Source organism: Mastigoproctus giganteus, chromosome 5, assembly GCF_048544385.1.
Source record: "Mastigoproctus giganteus isolate SK-2022 chromosome 5, ASM4854438v1, whole genome shotgun sequence".
NCBI classification, from domain to species: domain Eukaryota; kingdom Metazoa; phylum Arthropoda; class Arachnida; order Uropygi; family Thelyphonidae; genus Mastigoproctus; species Mastigoproctus giganteus.
The window spans coordinates 100,047,012-100,065,501 of record NC_143579.1 but is presented as its reverse complement, the minus strand read 5'-3'; the positions used below and the strand labels follow the sequence as shown (position 1 = coordinate 100,065,501).

The following is an 18,490-nucleotide window of genomic DNA, read 5'->3' as shown; positions in this document are numbered from 1 at the left end:
CACACACACATACAAGGCCCCTCCGTAGCCAAGTGGGAAGGAGCAGCAGTGCATAGCACACGCTTCTTGATTAGACCGGGGTTCAAGCCCATTACCACCAAATATGGAGGATGCGGAAAGGTCAGGGAATGACCACCGCATATCCCGGAGCAATATGGCCTTAGTTGCTAATGCTCCTAAAAACCAAATAACAAACAAACAAACAAACAAACAGCTTACTACACATTGTATAGTGAACTGTACAGTCAGTCCTCATATAGCACGATAGTTGTGTTTCTAGAAACCCTCGTGCAATGCAAATTTGTGCAATATAAACAACAGGCCCTATGGGAAAAATAGTGTTAGGTGCCGGCCACCCAAGATTGAACACACATTTGTAACCAAAACATTACCAAACACAATAAATAATCGGAATAAAATACTTATGTATTTTATTACGACTATTACATAATAAAATATTGCTAATGCTTTTGCTTCTATCATAAGCAAACTTGTACTTTGATTTTCTGTCCAAACAGATGACAATTCTCCAATTCTTTGTGTCTTAATCTGATGGATTTTAATTACACTTTGAGTTGTTCCTGCTATGAAAGTTGTTTTTATTTTCTCTGCATTCTTTGTAATTCTCGGCATTGCCTCATTTAGGTCTGTAGCACGTGCAATATCACATGGTCATTCATTTCGCTCAAAGCGTTTCACAATTTCATATTTTTTCTCTATCAACAGAGGCGGACTGGCCATAAGCCTTACCGGGGAAACCCCGGTGGGCCAGAGGCCGGTGTGATTTTGGCCATAAACACTAGTATGAGGCCACTACAAATTTTCCTGGGTAAGAATTTTTGATCCAGTCCGCCTCTGTTTATCGATATTGCTTTTCTTTTTCTCTCTGAATCTGTAGTGTCTTCACCAGGATGCTTCCTTTTCACACCTTTTAAGTATTTTTCTCATTTTTAGGGAATAAAGCACTATTACAAAATGAGGAGGCACTCTTGATACACATAAACAAAGCTGTGTGCGTGTAGCAACTGAATAAACAACACCGTAAAGGCAGAGATACACTATTAACACCTCACATTTTACTAAAGCACATTTCTAGGGGTTACTACCATAAAACAATAAAAACAATTTCCAGTTGCATTTCTGCTAGTGGAATCTGTTATAAACTGGTAGTAAACTCGATCTAATTGCATTTGTGATAATACTGATAGCTGGAATTGTGTTGGTTTTTACGTTATTATGGTGAAATGTGTTTCCCCTTCACTGATATAAAAAACATAAATACATTTTCAGAAATCTTCTCTTCATTCCTATCGTGTTGTGTTCAGTTGGGGTGATTCCGCGTTCGACTGCCATTTCTTGTAAACACAAAGGCGAATCGTGCATAAGCGAATTCGGTTCGTGTTATATAACATATTGTTCCCCTATTTATAAATCGTGTATGATCGAATTCGTGTAGTGTTAACACGTGTTATACGAGGACTGACTGTACTTTACTGTGGTGACTCCACCGTAACGTGATTTGATTGTACAGTGGACCAGTTGTAAAGGGGGTCCATTGTATTTTTAACTATTTTTATGTGAAACTTCGGATAATTGGGGCAGCCGCTTAATGGGGCCAAAATGCACTAGTCCCGATGTATTCCAATTAACCGGAATCAACTGTAGTAGAATTTAACAGTATGCATAGATTGATACGTAACTGTATTTAGTGTATATATGACTGCACTGGACTACATGGGCGCCTCCATAGCCAGGTGGGAAGGAGCAGCAGTGCGTAGCACACGCTTCTTGATTAGACCGGGGTTCGAGCCCATCACCACCAAATACGGAGGATGCGGAAAGGTCATTCAGGGAATGACCACCGCATATCCCGGAGCAATATGGCCTTAGTTGCTAATGCTCCTAAAAACCAAATAACAAAAAAAAAAAACTGGACTACATGTACAAGTTTGATACAGTCGAGCTCGATGCTTGCATGCCTGTACGTGCAATGGCTCAATTCTAAAATGCTGTTTTAGTTCACTTTCTGCGCAGCCGTATAAAAATATTAGTCGGCTATAGATGGGACACCACTGGCCCTTATGATAAAAGAATAAAATAACAGTGAATAAAAATAAGTTGATCACATAGAAAAATTATTAAAAAGTATACATCTGTCCTGCTGACATATTCTCCCTTTATCCCTGTTTGAAATCTGAAATTTCATGTCTGGTTCGATTTATCATCCAAAACTAGAAATTTCTAGGTTGTTTCATTTCGGACATTACACCTATATTGAATAAGTTCTTAGATTTGATATAGTAATGATATTTTCTTTTTTATATTTTTAAATAGATGTAGCACGATGCCTTAACAGTAGCCAGGCATATTTTGCAAGAGATGCAAAAGCCTCAGATGGTAAGTAATTTTTTCTGTTACATACAGCACTACTGTTTTGAGAATTATATAACAAGATGGTCTTATGTCAAGCTCTTAATCTTTGGCATTGTTTGTGGAATATATATTTTAAATGCAAATTTGTGTTTGTTGGCATTCTGTTATAGTTAAAAAAAAGACTCACTGAAAAGTAACGGTGTTCCTAACATGCAGTTTCGGGTTGTATAAAGATGAAAATATTTTACCAATGACATTTTATGCCATATAGGATTGCACCTTAACATTAGTAGCTAGCATTGTTCAAAAGCATTTATAATCTGTATATAGGTAAATATTGTTGTAGAAAGACCACAGTGATATTAAATAAGATATCAGTTTATATCAATTGAATAATTGTAGGTAAGGTTCCTGGTAAATATCCATTTCCAGTTTTTCAGTTAACACGATCTTATGTAGAAGTGTTTTTTGAGTTTGCAGGGCTCATAAAGGTTAGATGTTATTTTAAAATCTGTTTCATGTGTATTCAGACCATGTCTGAGATGGAGGTAAATGGTGCTCTGTACTTATATTTTGACTCATGATTAAATTTTTGTACATACAAAAATTTAGCAACCCCATATAACACGGTACTTATATAACATGGTTTCGTTCTAACATGATTAGAGAACTGTTGCAAACCTTGCATAACACAGTATTTTTGAACTTTTGAGTGGGGGAAAACCCTGCCATTATGTTGAATGTAAATTTTAAACATTTCCATTCTTTTTTGTGAAAATTATTGCGAAATCCCCGTATTTTATTTTGTTGGAAAAATTCCCGTGTTAGGTTCTGTACTATTGAACTTCTGCTTTTTTGAGACCATAAAAAATTGACTTCAAAGCATGCAGTTCGTGACTTTTAAGGTTTTTTGTAAGGTTATTTTGGTTTTTATTTGATCGTTTATAAATTTTTCCGGTATGTATTACTAAATTTTGTTCTTAAGAACTATATGGGAATAATTCCTTTGTAAGGAATTAAATTTCAGCCCTAATCTATAATCAAAGATACAAATTTTGGATAGTCTTAAAAAAGGGGGAAAGGTTTCATACTTTGCAAATTGTTTAAATTTGCAAAGTATGCAAATTCATTTAAATTTAAACAATTTGCAAATTGTTTAAATTTAAATGAAGTAATCAATTCAGAGGATGATAGCGTTGATGAAAATTCTTAATTTCCAAATTTTATGCTAAGAAGCATAAAGGGAGGCATAAACTTAGCAAAGCAATTAGAATCTTATTTTTTGAATGCAGATCCTTTGACTGAAAGAACCACCAGTTCAAAAGAGAGCTTCAAAAATGCTTAGCTCCATACTGTGAAAATTACAAAGATCTTTCAAGAAAAAGCAAACAAACCCAAATTACTGATTTTTTAAAGAGAGCAGAAGATACGTGAAATCTAGATGCTGCAGAAGAAAGTTCAGAAGGTAATGATATTCTGAAACAGAGAAAATGTTCTCGTTTGATTGTGCTTAGCAGTGATGAAGAGGAAGAAAATTAAATGACATATATGTATCACAGTTTCCAAGTCTTGTTCAGCTATTACTATTTTTTAATAGAAATTAAGTTTCTGATAGTTATAAAAAAAAGGTGTATTTTTGTTAGGTTTAGGAAAGTAACTCCCCCCCCCCCTTTATGTACTGGTTCTTAGACCTGTATAACACAGTTTTGCACTACACGAGATTTTTTTAGGTAGTAATTAATAGTAGTAGTGGCATGTGATACAAGAAAGCAAGTGTATGAGCTTATGCAGCATCAGCCAAAAAAAAAATCACACCATTCCCTCCAAATGCCTGTCCAGTTCCTCCTTAAACTTATTTAACCTATCAGCTTCCACAACGACAGATGGAAGTTTGTTCCAGCAATAAACCACCCGTTGGCTAAAGGCAAATTTCCGCACATCTGTTCTACATCTCTCTTTTCTTAATTTGAATTTATGCCCCCTTAGGTTCGTAATCTGAACAAGTGGAAGGATCCCATCAGAATTCAGCGTGCTCAACCCATTCAAGGCCTTATACACCTCAATCAAATCACCATGCAGGTTCCTAGTCTCCAGCCACTGCAATTTGCAGAACTTAAGCCTCTCTTGGTAAGAGGATCCCTTCATTCCCCTCATCAATCTTGTTGCCCTTCTCTGTACACACTCAAGCAAATCTACATCCTTCCTAAAATGAGGCCTCCAGACCTGTACGCAGTACTCAAGGTATGGCCTGACCATTGCCTTATACAAGGGAATAATCACCTCCTTATCCCTGCTAGAAAAATTCTTGTATATCATTGATAAGACACCATATCTGCCTTCACAATTACCCCCAGGTCCTTTTCATTCTCCACCACTGTCAGTGTAGTACCACAGAGTTGATACGTTGCTCTGGGGTATCTGTTTCCCCTATGTAGTACTTTACATTTGTCAATGTTAAACTTCATTTGCCACCTCTCAGCCCATCTGCTCAAACTTTCCAGATCCTGTTGCAGCAGCATAGCGTCAGTAGTGTCTTTCCAACCCTGCCAACGTTTGTATCATCGGCAAACTTGAACATTAAGCTTGATATACCATGATCAATATTATTTATAAATACAGAACACAATAAATCCTGAGGGACTCCACTGATAACATTAGTCCATGATGAGCAGTGTCCATTAATTACCACTCTCTGTCTTCTCCCCCTCAACCACCCCTTTATCCATAGCAGCAATTTGCCTCCAGTGCCACACTGCTCCAATTTGTGCAGCAGTCTTCCATGTGCAACAGTATGAAAAACCTTTCTAAGATCCAAGTATATAATAACAAGGTTATTCCCTGCATCCAGTTCTTTTGTGACTGCATCATAGTATCCAATCAAGTTGGTCAGGCAAGACTTCCCCTTAACAAAACCAAGCTGTGTCCGAGCTATAACCGAAGTCTTGTCTAGATGATCCTGTAATGCTTCTTTAACCAGTGTCTCCATTAATTTTCCTGGAACAGAAGTTAAACTCACAGGTCTATAATTACTTGTGTCAGCCTTTGATCCTCCTTTGTGAATTGGGGTCACATTTGCACATCTCCAGTCTATGGGTACCTCCTCTGAGTCCAAGGAAGCTCTCTCTTAATTATGGCTAAGGGTTTGCTTACTTCGTTTGCTGCCTCCTTTAATATAACTGGATAGATCCCATCCACCCCAGGTGCCTTTCTTGTGTTTATCTTCAACAATTTCTCCTCCACTTTACTCTCAGTTATTACAAGATTCTCTAGCTTACTGCCAGAGTTGAATACACCTCTGGCATTCCCCTTGCTAAATAACTCCTCATGTGTGAACGTCGATGCAAAATATTCATTCAGTTTGTTAGCTACCTGAGTAGGATCATCAACACTTGACCCATCGATATCAAGTGGACCAATCTGATTCATCCCCTTCCTTCTAGAGTTTACATAAGTAAAGAACTCTTTGCTGTTTTTCTTTGCATCCCTTGCCAAAGATTTCTCGTAATCTGCCTTCGCCTGCCTAATCTCCTTTGTAACTTGGTTACAGATCAACTTGTATCTATCATAGGCTTCTGTGTCATGTGTTAATTTGTAAGTATCCCATGCATTTTTCTTCTCTGCCATATGCCTCATTACTTCATCTGACATCCATTTTGGCCTAAACCTTGAACAATATTTCTTAGTGGGTATGTAAAGCCTAGTAGCTTCCAAGATAAGTTCTTTGAATGATTCCCATTTTGAATTTGTTGTTGGTAACATCATCAGTTGGTTATGATGTATAGAATTAAGTATAGAATCCCACTGTATATAATTTAAATACTGTCTCAGACCATTGTAGTCGCCTTTACGAAAGCAATAGCCCTTCACTTTACCCCTTGCTAGTGTGTGAGTGACCAACCGACAAATTCCAGTCAATATCTGGGAAATTAAAATCCCCCATTATAAGACACTCTGATTTACTGGCCCACTCTATTTCCCTGTTCAATTTCTTATTATACTCATCAGAATCATTAGTCCTATAGCACACTCCTGCTCTCAATTTTGATCTCCCAGTGCTTATGTCACCCAAACTGACCCGACACTGCACTGTCCAGCAATGTCAACTGGCTTTACTTCCTTGGATTTTATGTGTTTCTTAACTAATAGCATAACCTCTCCTCCCTTCCTATCCTTTCTGTACACATTGTACTCCCCAAATTCCAGTTTTGCATTCCTTATATCTGTGTAACACCACGTCTCTGATATCCCAACAATATCTGCTTTTGATGTTTTGAGCAATACCTCAAATTCATAAAATTTATTTACCAAACTCCTAGCATTGGTGTATACCCAAGTATACATGCACCTGTTCTTTTTCTTATCTACCCTAACACAACCCATCTGTTTACTTGTACCGCAATGACTCTCAACAATCCCTGAAATATCCTGCATCTTGTTTTCCAGGCTTCTGCTCATTCAATAGAAGCAGTAAAAGAATCATTTTCACCTCTGCCTGTGGCTACTGTTAATCTATTAGTCCTTGTATCCCCCAAGTTAGCAGTTTTCCGACCCACCTAACACTGCCTCGATAGCATCGGCAAATATTCTTGCACCCTTTCTATTTAAGTGTATCCCATCCCTGTAGAAGCAGTCCCTTCTGTTAACAAGTAAAGACCAGGGTGAAAAAAAATTCTACTCCTTGAGCTCTGCACAATCTTTCCAGGGCCGAATTGATCGACAAGGCACTGATCATATACTCCCTCCTATCGTGTCTGGGCAGAATTGCAGACACTTTCAAATTCAACCCTAATTCACGGCTTTTTTTCAAAATGTGACTTGTACTTGTTAAGGATTGTAGAAGGATTTGTTGAATCATCTCAAATTTCTTTAAAATCAGACTGATAGAAATCTTCAGATTATTATTTTATTTATTTTCTTTTTTCCATATGTAACACAGACTTTATCCATGTACTGTTAGCTCTTTGAGATAGAGTTGTCAAGCCATGCTAAATTTCTTTAAAATTGAACCAATGTACAATGAGATAATCACCATTGGCTACGGCATTCTAGATGTTGTTGATCATCTCAAAAATGATGTACTGTCAGGCGATTCTTGACCTTTGGCAAAAGAAAAAAGTCATCTATGGAATCAGGAGACAGATCCAGGGAATATGGTGGCAGTCTCTTTTGCATAGCTGCTCAAGGACTTTGCAGTAGAAAGTTTGGTTGACAGTTTTATCTTGAGGTACAAACTCTTTGTACACCACTCCACACTGATCGGAAAAACAGCAATATATATATATATTTTTTTTTTTTTCATACCCATCACATAAACTATACATATGCTATTCATTGCAACTGAAATGCTGTACATTATATTTTGTTTGTTGCTAACTGATTAGAGAAATGAATAGGAATGGGGCAAATGCACAGAAATTAAATGTTCTCAGTTTACACATAGTTGTTGCTGTTTGAGTAAGTCTTGTTTTTGTTATCAGTTTAACAAATACATAAATCATGAATGTTTGTTTATTAAATTAATCCTTCCAGAAACATTAAATGTATTTTATATTTCAGTTATTAAAATCCAGCAATAAATAAACAAACTACATTATGAAAGCATTAACTGCATATTAAGATTTTTTAATTTATAAAATCACAAGCTTGACTACATGAAATGTAACAAACTGCATATAAATACATTAACATTAACCACTTGTATTTTTATATCATTGTTTTTCTTACACAAGGAAATGGGAAACTGAAGAATGTAGTTTTAGTCGAGGGAGTACGCACACCTTTTTTACAGTCTGGTACCATGTATAACAACATGATGGCACATGATTTGCAAAGACATGCCTTTCTGTAAGTAGACTATGTTAAATGTTAACTATTTAATTTTGTTAATTAACATGTTCATGCTAGGCTTATAAATAAACTTGGTTGTATGGGTTTGATATTTTATGTGAATCATTCTTGAGGTGCATTTTTTTTTCACTGTTTGTAGAATTATAAAATAAAAATAACAGTTATTAAAACTCTCACTTGCTCTGGTGGAATATCTGTCGGGTGGCATTTGAGTGCCTTTATCTCTTGGCAATATTGTCTCTGAATCACTGTTGCATACCTCTTATTCTCCACTGCACAATGAAGGCCTCTGCAGCAACTTTTCAGTTCCTTCTGTTTTGTGCAATGGCCATCCGTTTACTACCCACAAACTCTTGAATTTCATCTGTCCATCTCTGTTGTTGTATTCCAGGTTTAGTTTTAGCTCCTCTTTGGTACCATTCTGTTATTTTCTTATTCCATCTATCTTCATTTCTTTGAGCTATGTGTCCTACCCAATTTCAGTTCTTTAGTTTTGATTAGAATGTCCTTTACTTGAGTTTGCTACCTAATCCATGTGTTTCTCTTCTTATCTAACAGTCTGATTCCTAATATGATTTGTTCCATTCTTTGCTGTGTAGTTTTCAGCTTCTCTTCCGTTCTTATGGTGAGTGCTCAAGTTTCACTTCCATAAGTCATGTTGGGGAGCATACATTGTTCATTATTTTACATTTCAGACAAATTGGGATATTGCTCCTCAGTATGTCACTATATTTTCTGAATGCTATCCATCCGAAATTTATTATTCGCCTGACTTCCAGCCATATATCATTATTACAGCTAATGACTTGTCCAAGGTAAGTATATGAATCCACATTTTCGATTTCTACTCCTTCAATGGTCATATACCTTTCTGTGGCATACTTGTTCATCATTACTTTTAGCCATATTCATCTTTAGTCCAAAATCCTTCCTAACTCTTCATAACTGATTAAGATTTTCATGTAATTCTTCGGGATCATGGCTTATGATCACAATGTCATCTGTGAATCGTAAATGGTAGGTACTCTTCATTCACATTGACTCCTTTCTGCAACCCATCCAATCTTCTGAAAGCTTCCTCTAAGGGAGCAGTGAGCGAATTTGGAGATATTATCTCCTTGTCGAACTCCTTTCTCAATTTTAAATTTTCTACTGTCTTTGTCTTTCATATATATAGCTACCTCCATAAAGGAGGTAGCTTTCTCAACTACTTTCTTCAAAATCGTAATGTATGGGGTGTCTATGTCTTGTCTTTCCAGTGCCCGAAACATTGCCTTATGCTCTATGGAGTTAAATCCCTCTTCGTAATCCACAAATGCCAGTCATATTGGTGTTTTTTATTCATTTGCTATCTCCAGTAGCTGTGATATTACGTGAAGATAATTCATGCTTGAGAATCCTGTCCTAATGCCATCTTGCTTTTTCAGTTGATTCTCATCAAGTATTCTTTCTAAACTGTTAGTGATGACCCTTGTGAACAAGTTGTAGATGTGGGACAACAAGCTAATTGGTGTATAATTTCCAATTTCTGATTTGTCTCCTTTCTTATGCAGCAAAATTATGATTTCATTATTCCACTCCTTAGGGGTCAGATCTTTCCTAATGTATTTTGTGAAGAGTCTTGCCGGTTTCTATGTCATGTCTCTTCCTTCCAATGTGTACAACTCTACAAGTAACTTCATCTTCACCTGGGGCTTTTTAATTCTTCATTTTCTTCAATGCATCATTCCCTTTATACTACTATAAAGGGAATGATGCATTGAAGAAAATGAAGAAACCTAATACTTTATAGTAGTCTTCTGCTATATGAATTATGCCTTCTCTGCTATTTATAAGTACACCATCACTCCATCACTATTCTTCAGATTCAGTACCATTAGTTTTTCTGTATGACTGCTGATTTAAGTCCTTTGTTTTCCCTTAATGCTTGTTCTTTTCATGTCTTAAATTTGCTTATGTCCTGTCTGAGTCTCTTTCTAATGGCTTTGCATAAGAAAGACACTATACTCAGTTTTGTCCTTGTGTCAGTGTTTATCTTGCTCTTTATTTGTCGTCTTCGGTTCAGCATGACAAGTATTTTTTGACTAATTTTTCTTCTTTGGATTTCTTTTTACGTTTCTGGGGCTTTATAATTTTCAGAAAGTTGTATTCCTTGTCGATATCTTGGTGCTGGAAGGTCTGCAGAAACTCAAGCATGTTCTTAAGTTCCAGTACATACTGGTTTTTCTTTTCTTCTGTTACCTCAAAAACCTTCATATTATTTACTCGAGTCAGTTTTTTCTTTTCTTACATCTATATCAAGTGTGCACCTTACCATTTTGTGATCACTTCCTTCATTTCTCTTGTGCTGGACTGTACCGTCATTCACAGTATATCTTCTGTTAGTAATGATGAAGTCAATTTCATTAGTTAATCTATTTGGGCTCTTCCATATCTGCCTTCTGTTCAACCTTTTCTTGAAAACAGTGTTCATTGTGAACATTCCTCGAGATTCTGCAAATTCACGAGTCTTTCACCAATTCCAAAATTTCCTAGTTTCTCTTTCTGTGGTGCTGGTTTGTCTCTTTCCACCTTAGCAGTGAAGTCCCCCATAATGATGGTGTAGTGAGTTTTCTGTTCATCTAGAAGTCTCTCTCAATTTCATTGTACATTTCTTCAAATTCTTCATCATCATGGCTTGATTTTGTTGCATATATCGTTATAACCTTTAGTTTGTATCTCTTAGAAATCCCAAGTAATAATCTTCACACCCTTGGTGATGTACTTTTGAATTCCGAAAGCCAACTCCACCTTCACTCTTCACTGTTTCCATTGATGTACAGCAGATTTCCACTTGAGAAACTTATAAGTGATTCATTTCTTCTTCTTGTTTCAGCCATGCCGATAATATTCCAATTCACATTTTCTAATTCCTTTTCCAGCTCTAATATCCTCTCTTCACCGATGAACAATCTTACATTGTAACAGGCCAAGTTCAGTTTCCATGCATGGCTGCCTGGTTCTACCCAGAGATTCTTAGTGCCCTATGCTTCTACTCTGATCTTCTCGCTCTCATAATAGGGAGAGTGAAAGCTGCTTGGGAGTGAGAACCATTTGTTTCGTCATGTTGTCAAAGGTGCTGGAGGGTTTGGTGTTTTCTTCTTCATGCTGACCAGGCATCTTGAAGAGAACAACTCTACACGTTCGTTACCACCAAAGTGACGTAACAGAGCTTACCAATGAGAAGGTGTGCACAAATGGATTTTAGGGAGGCAGGCAAACCAGACTTCCTAAATCATCTAAAAAATATATATATATATATATATATATATATATATATATATATATTTATATATTTTTTTTTTTTTTTTTTTCGTATAGTTTAAGTACAATTAGTAAATTAGGTAAGATATAGAATAAATATATTTCATATTGGATAAGCTGGTAGCTACTTAACGCTGTAATAGCCATAACTGGTCCACGAAGCCAAACCTAGTAAAGGATGATCATTAGTCAAAGTAAAAGTAAAAATAAAACAATTAATAAACATAATAATAATATATATCAACTCAATTATAGGTCATGGGATACATTGAAAGGGACTTTTTCAAGGGCTAACCCTTTCAATATGTCCCCCTTTAATTAACCCAGCTATCAGTTTCTGATATCATCTGCCTGTTTAACAGGGTCAAAAGGTAATTTATGAGATAAATGGATAAGTATAATTAAAGTTAGAAAATAATTTAGTTGTTAACAGGCTGGATGACTTTCGCCCGACCGATAGCCAAGACACATAGAAAAACTAGCAAAAGCAAATATTAAGGAAGAAGAGTAATAAAAGAGAACCAATATCCTTCAATTAATATCATATTAATAAGTACCAAAGGAGCAAACACTAAAATAAGGAGAACGGATTCAAGGTTTAAGAATAGCAATAGTACCTCAATTCCTCTCGAATTACACTAATAGTTCATGAGGTAAGAAAAATAGAATATGATAGTAAACAGTTAAAAGTAAAGGAAAAGCTATAATGCAATTGTACGTCGGATTATACCAGGAGCGTTATTTCCCGTCCCTTATAGAAAGAGATCCTGGTATATCATAAATATAATGAAGCAAAATAGGATAATAAAATGGATAATATATAATGTATATTATGGAAAAGAAGTGGACGGTGGAAAGGCTAATTCCTACACGCTTAAATCGTGGTTTAACGGTATGTTAAGAATAACAAACTAGTTAGGCAAAATAAAACTTACCACGAAAATGAAATATAAGAAAGACCACGTTGCAGCAGAGCATGTGTTATTTTATATCCAGTGTTAGTAGGTGTCAGCACCCTCCCAGTTCTGGCATGTAATTAGTTGAGAAATAATTAAATAAAGTAAGCCTAATAGCAAAAAGCCCCCAATAGCATAATTAGGCATATGGCACTAAAAATTCAGTATTATATTAAAAGACGAAATGAAGAAAAGTAGTTAGATATAAGGTTCTCAGTAGAAAAAGCAGGTTAAGGGGGAAGCCAAGAATTAATTACTACCTCAGAAGCGAAGTAATTAATTCTTGTCTTCCTCCTTAGCCTTTTTCTACTGAGAACCTTATATCTAACTACTTTTCTTCATATATATATATATATATATATATATTAGATCCATCAGTGTTTTAGATTGAGTGTATTAACATGCAGAATACCTGTTCCCCTTTAAACCCTGTTAGATTGAAATTCATTGCTAATTCAAGTAAGTTATTTTCTTTTGGGTACTTGAAAAATTTAGATTCTTAATTTCAGTCACAGATTAATATTTTTATTCAATTACTTTTTGTAATTAAATTCTTACCTTATTAATAATGGTCACTACAAGATTCGCTTTTCATCATAGGCCGTCATGGCTTGGATGGGAATGGCTATACATTCAAAGATCATCTAGTAGATAATCCTAATTCAATTATTGATTGTCTTCTTTGTGCTAAATGCAAAGAGTGTACAAAACTAAAACTCAGTCCATTGCCAGATGAAATTGAATCACAGAAGAAGAGAATAGATGTCCTAGAGCAGAAGTTTCCAAAGTATGTGGGTACACCTGGAGGTTGGGGAGGGGGAAGGGGCATGTTTTTATGAAGCACTTTTTTAATAAAACATGCACAAACTATCCCACTAATCCAGGTATGAAGCATAATTTATTTCACTTTTGAAAATTAAATGTATTGTAGTACAAGTATATATGAGGTATGTCATAAAGTTAATGAGACTATAAAGAATTGTATTCTAAAATTTTCTACAACTGAAGGTTTGCTCCATCAAGTTAGCTTCCTCAGGAAGCCACACATCGACTCCTGCACTGCTTCCATCCCTAGACGCAGTACTTCTTCTGTGAGGTCCTTCCCAGTATATTGGTTACAGCATTCTCTGGACATTGTCCATCATCCTAAAGTGATGTCATCCAGGTGATTCTTAATTCTTGACTAACAGTTGCAAGAGACAGATCAAGGGAATATGGTGGCAGTCCCTTTTCTGTAGCTGTTCAAGGACTTTTCAGTAGAAGGTTTGGTTGATCGCTTTACTTTGAGGCACGAACTCCTTGTGCAATACCCCGCACTGATCAAAAAAACATATGAATATTGATTTGATTCTGGATTTGCTTTCTTCAGATGTTGCAAATTTGCAGTGTGCCATTTTTCACTCTTTTTGTTTCTGAATCTTACTCAAAAATTATATTTCATCACCTGATATCACTTGCTGAAGGAACTCTGACTTGGTTTCAACATGATGAAAAAAGTTGAGGCAGGTGCTCCTCTGATTTTCCTTCTATTCTTCATTGTGATTTTTTGGCATTATTTTCACACAAATTTTGCATATACCCAAATACTCAATTAAAATCTCATGGATAGCCCAGTGACTGATGTTAGCCCACCTGCCATTATTCTCACTGTTGACTGCTGGGCGGATACAATCAGAGCACTTACCCTCTCCACTTTCCCTTCTTTTGTTACCATAACAGGTCTCTTTGCATGTGGTTTATCTTCAGTTTACCTTTTACGTCCTTCCAAAGAAGTCTTGTGTTATTGGAAAACATGGGCTTGGGATAAAACTTGACTTTCATAAGCTCTTTTTAACCTTTTGTATATTTCTATTGTGCATTCACTGTTTGAAATGAAATTTGATGGTGTAACATAATTACAGACCCATGATTGCTTGCTTCACAATCACTTGACACACACTGAATGCAACGAGAAGCGATTACTCTCTTATGAAGGGAGTGGGGGTCAACCTACACACTGATATGTGGTATGCTGTGCAGTGCTGCTACATTGCATTTTATAAAATCAGTCTCATTAATTTTGTGACACATTCATATTAATTTGTGTATGTATAATTATAGAAAATTTTGTCACTTGTTCTGGAAGATAGGGATACAAGGTATGAAAGTTTGGAAACCTCTACCCCAGAGACAGATAAAATTTGGGACTCAGATATTCAGGTATCTACTTGCCTGCCAGGTGATGCATTTCTGACTTGAGGTCTCATGGGAAGAACAATGAAATTCAGGTTGCTCTGGTTTTAAAGGTCAATTTTATTGGAGAATAATGTTATTTGATAGATAATTTTTCTCTGTACATTTGCGATTACTGGAATATATTCCTTTTTTGTATGGTTTAAGTTGACTTTCTCGTAATGTTCCGAGGATAGTTGGAAAGTAATTTCTGGAGTGGGAAGAGCATGATGATATTGGTTGCATAGTGCCTTTTTTTTTTTTTTTTTTTTTGCCTCTTAAGTCCTATACTAATACAAAGGGCAACGATCTTTATCAGTATTATTGTGCAGGCCTTAAAATCCTCAAGGAAACTGCTAGTTTGGGGGGGGAAGGTCAGTGATAATACACACGTGCATTAAACCACTGTTTCTCAACCTTTAATAGACAGTGGAACACCACAAAATATTTCCAAATTTATGAGCACTAGAACAAATTATCGGTTAGGAACAACTGTGGTGTCACACAGAGATAAGGAATGCAGAATTGGAATTTGGGGGAAGTACAATGTGTACAGAAAGGATAAGAAGGGAGGAGGGGTTATGCTGTTAGGTAAGAAACATAAAATCTAAGGAAGTGCATCCGGTTTATATAGATGGACAGTGCAATGTTGAGTCAGTTTGGTTTGACATAGGCACTGAGAAAATAAAATTGACAGTAGGTGGGTGTTTTAGGCCTAAATGACTCTGATGAGTACAATGAACAAATATGCAGAGAAATAGAGTGGGGGGTTTAACTTCCAAGATATTGACTGGAACTTGTGGGTTAGTCATTATCCACTAGCAAGGCTTATTTGGATGAATATTTTCTACAGTAGCATGTTCGACAAGCAACTAGAGGGAGAAATACTCTTGATCTGATTATCAGCAGTGATTCTTCATGCATTAAGAATCTAGAAATAAAGGAACCACTAGGTGGCAGTAACCACAGTGTGCTGATGTGGGATTTACTTAAAGATGTAACTACCATCAGGATTAAAGGGAAGGATTTTTGCTTTCATAAAGGTGGCTACAGTGGTCCCAGACAGTTTTTAAATTCTATACTACGGATCAAGTGATGATGTTACCAACAGCAAAATCTAAATGGGAAGTATTCAAGTAAGAAATCTTGGAAGCTACTAGGTTTTTTTGTCCCAGCTAAGAAATACCTTTCGAGCTTTAGGCCTAAATGGAATGGCAGATGAACTAATGAGACTTATGGCGCAGTAGAAAAATGCATCGGAGATACATATAAATTATCAGGTGACAAAGAACACTGTAGTAGATACAAGCTAGTCTGTAATCAAGGCAAAAAGGAGGTTAGGCAAGCGAAGGCAGATTACAAGAAATCTTTGAAAAAGGATGCAAAGAAAAACAGCAAAGACTTCTTTACTTATGTAATTGTAGAAGAAAGAGGGTGAATCAGATTGGTCCACTTGATATCGACAGTTTTACTGTTTGATGAACCTGCTGTGGTAGCTGACAAATTGAATGAGTATTTTGCATCTGCATTCACACAGGAGCCAAGGGAGGAGAATGCCAGAAGTTTATCAAACTGTAATAGGGAGCTAACAGATTTTGTAATAACTGAGAGGAAAGTGGAGGAGAAATTGTTGAAGTTAAACATAAGAAAAACACCAGGGGTGGATAGGATCTATCCAGTTATATTAAACGAGGCAGCAAAGGAAGTATGGAAACCCTTAACAATGATTATGAGGGAATCTTGGACTCAGTGGAGGTCCTCACAGAATGGAGATGCGCTACAATTATTCCCAAATCACAAATGTGAATCAAATGCTGACACGAGTAATTACAGACCTGTTAGATTAACTTCTGTTACAGGGAAAATAATGGAGTTACTGGTTAAAGAAGCACTGCAGGATCATCTAGACAAGACTGAAGTTATAGTTCAGACACAGCATGGAATTCTTAAGGGTAAGTCTTGTCTGACAAAATTGATTGAATACTATGATATGGTCACAAAGGAACTGGATGCAAAAAATAAAATTAAAAAATATATCAAAATAATTTTGATATACAGGTGACCCCCGCTTAACGCTGATAATTGGTTCCGTAAAAACAGAGCGCTAAGTGAATCCGCGCTAAGCGAGCGCCACATTCCCATAAGGTAACATGTATTTGTGAGTTGCGGTCGGTGCCATAGGATATTTCCTAATCAATAATAAACGGTAGTGAAAATATGCACAAATGTCGGTCAAAATATTTAATATTCAAATATTTGTACATATAAAATATTCTGCATTACATACGTATATAATTATGTAGTAACTACTTACGTATCAAAATTAAACACAAAATTCCAATTAAAATCATGAATTTAATTGATCTAAATTGATTTAATTTAACTGATGAATTTAATCAAGAAAAATGTGTCGATTTTGGGTTGAACTTTGGCCCTCTTCCAAATAAACTAAAAGGGGTATTAATTTTAAATCCCCTGCAGCGTTACCACCCAACAATAAAGTCAACCGATCCTTCGCCGCTTTGAAACCTGGCATGTTTTTTTTTTTTTTTCTTTCAATATGAAACTTCTTTTAGGCATTCGTTTCCACAAAAGTCCTGCTTCATCTATGTTAAAAACTTTGTTGAGAAGTATAACACACAATACCCCTCTTCAATAATTTTAACAAGTTCTTTTTTGAAAGTTTCGGCTCCTTAATCTGCACTTGCGGCTTCTCCCTGGATTTTAAATCTATTCAACCAGCCCTTACTAGTTTTAAATGGTTCCACATTTTTTTTTTTAGGTGAGTTTTCTTCAGATCATTATATTGGCTAATCTCTCTCTCTCTCTCTCTCTCTCTCTCTCTCTCTCTCTCTCTCTCTCTCTCTCTTTTAATAATATTAACCAAATTCTGAATTGGATATTATCTTCAATAAAATTAGTTAAAGTCTTTCCATTTCAATCCTAATAGCCGGCCTAGCCCTAGTTGCTAGCAGTGGAACAGTTATCTTTCCTGCTGCTAAAATTAATTCTTTATTTTTTTTTTTATAATTGTTCTTACAGTTAAACTTGCAAGTCCTAAATTATGGCACACACATTCGCTTGTCTTTGACCCAAATCGATTCGTTTCAAAACGTCTAATTTAATTTTCAAATTCAGTCTTTTTCCTTACATTTATAGTCTTCGTATTGCGCTCAAATGTTGTTGCTTTTTCATTCTTATCGGCCATTATTAACTCTTCGAAAATGTAACTGCGTTGGTTGCATTAATTACGATACAATGTTCAAGTAAATTGTCCGTTTCGCACGATGTCTAATACGATACTGAGTGATGCATTTATCCGAAGTAGACTTCGGATAAATGCATACAACGCAAATATTACAAGCAATATATTTGATCATTTTTTAAAATGTTGATCTCGGAACTACGTAACAAGTCACTGTACTACAATTAAATTAGCGCGCGAGAAAATTTCACTGAGCGTGGGAAAATTTCTCATGTCGGCGTGGAAAACGTTTTAATGCTGTTTTGCTATTCATTTTCAAGCTATCGACTCCAACAAATGAAATGATTTCGTTTAAATATGCCAAAAATTCAGTCTGTAAAAGAGCGTTATAGCGATCTGTGACAGCGTTATAGTCAGATACGGGTTATAATATAAGAACAGCGTTATAACGGGGGCCTGCTGTACTTGGATTTTAGGAAAGCTTTTGATACCATGGCAGATGGAAGACCACTATACAAATTGGAGCAGTATGGCATTAATGGCAAGTTGCTGCAATGGATAAAAGAATGGTTAAGTGGGGGAAGACAGAGAGTGA

The 18,490-nt window shown here is 36.0% G+C and overlaps 1 protein-coding gene across 1 annotated transcript in view; it reads left to right on the top strand.

Moving 5' to 3' along the window:
• The window catches only part of Mtpbeta (mitochondrial trifunctional protein beta subunit), a 292,313-nt gene that overhangs the window by 73,872 nt on the left and 199,951 nt on the right, over positions 1-18,490 (top strand). The window contains exons 2-3 of the mRNA XM_090373364.1: positions 2,335-2,397; positions 8,103-8,217. Of these exons, the coding sequence (XP_090229490.1) occupies positions 2,335-2,397; positions 8,103-8,217 (178 nt within the window). The remainder of the gene's footprint in view (positions 1-2,334; positions 2,398-8,102; positions 8,218-18,490) is intronic.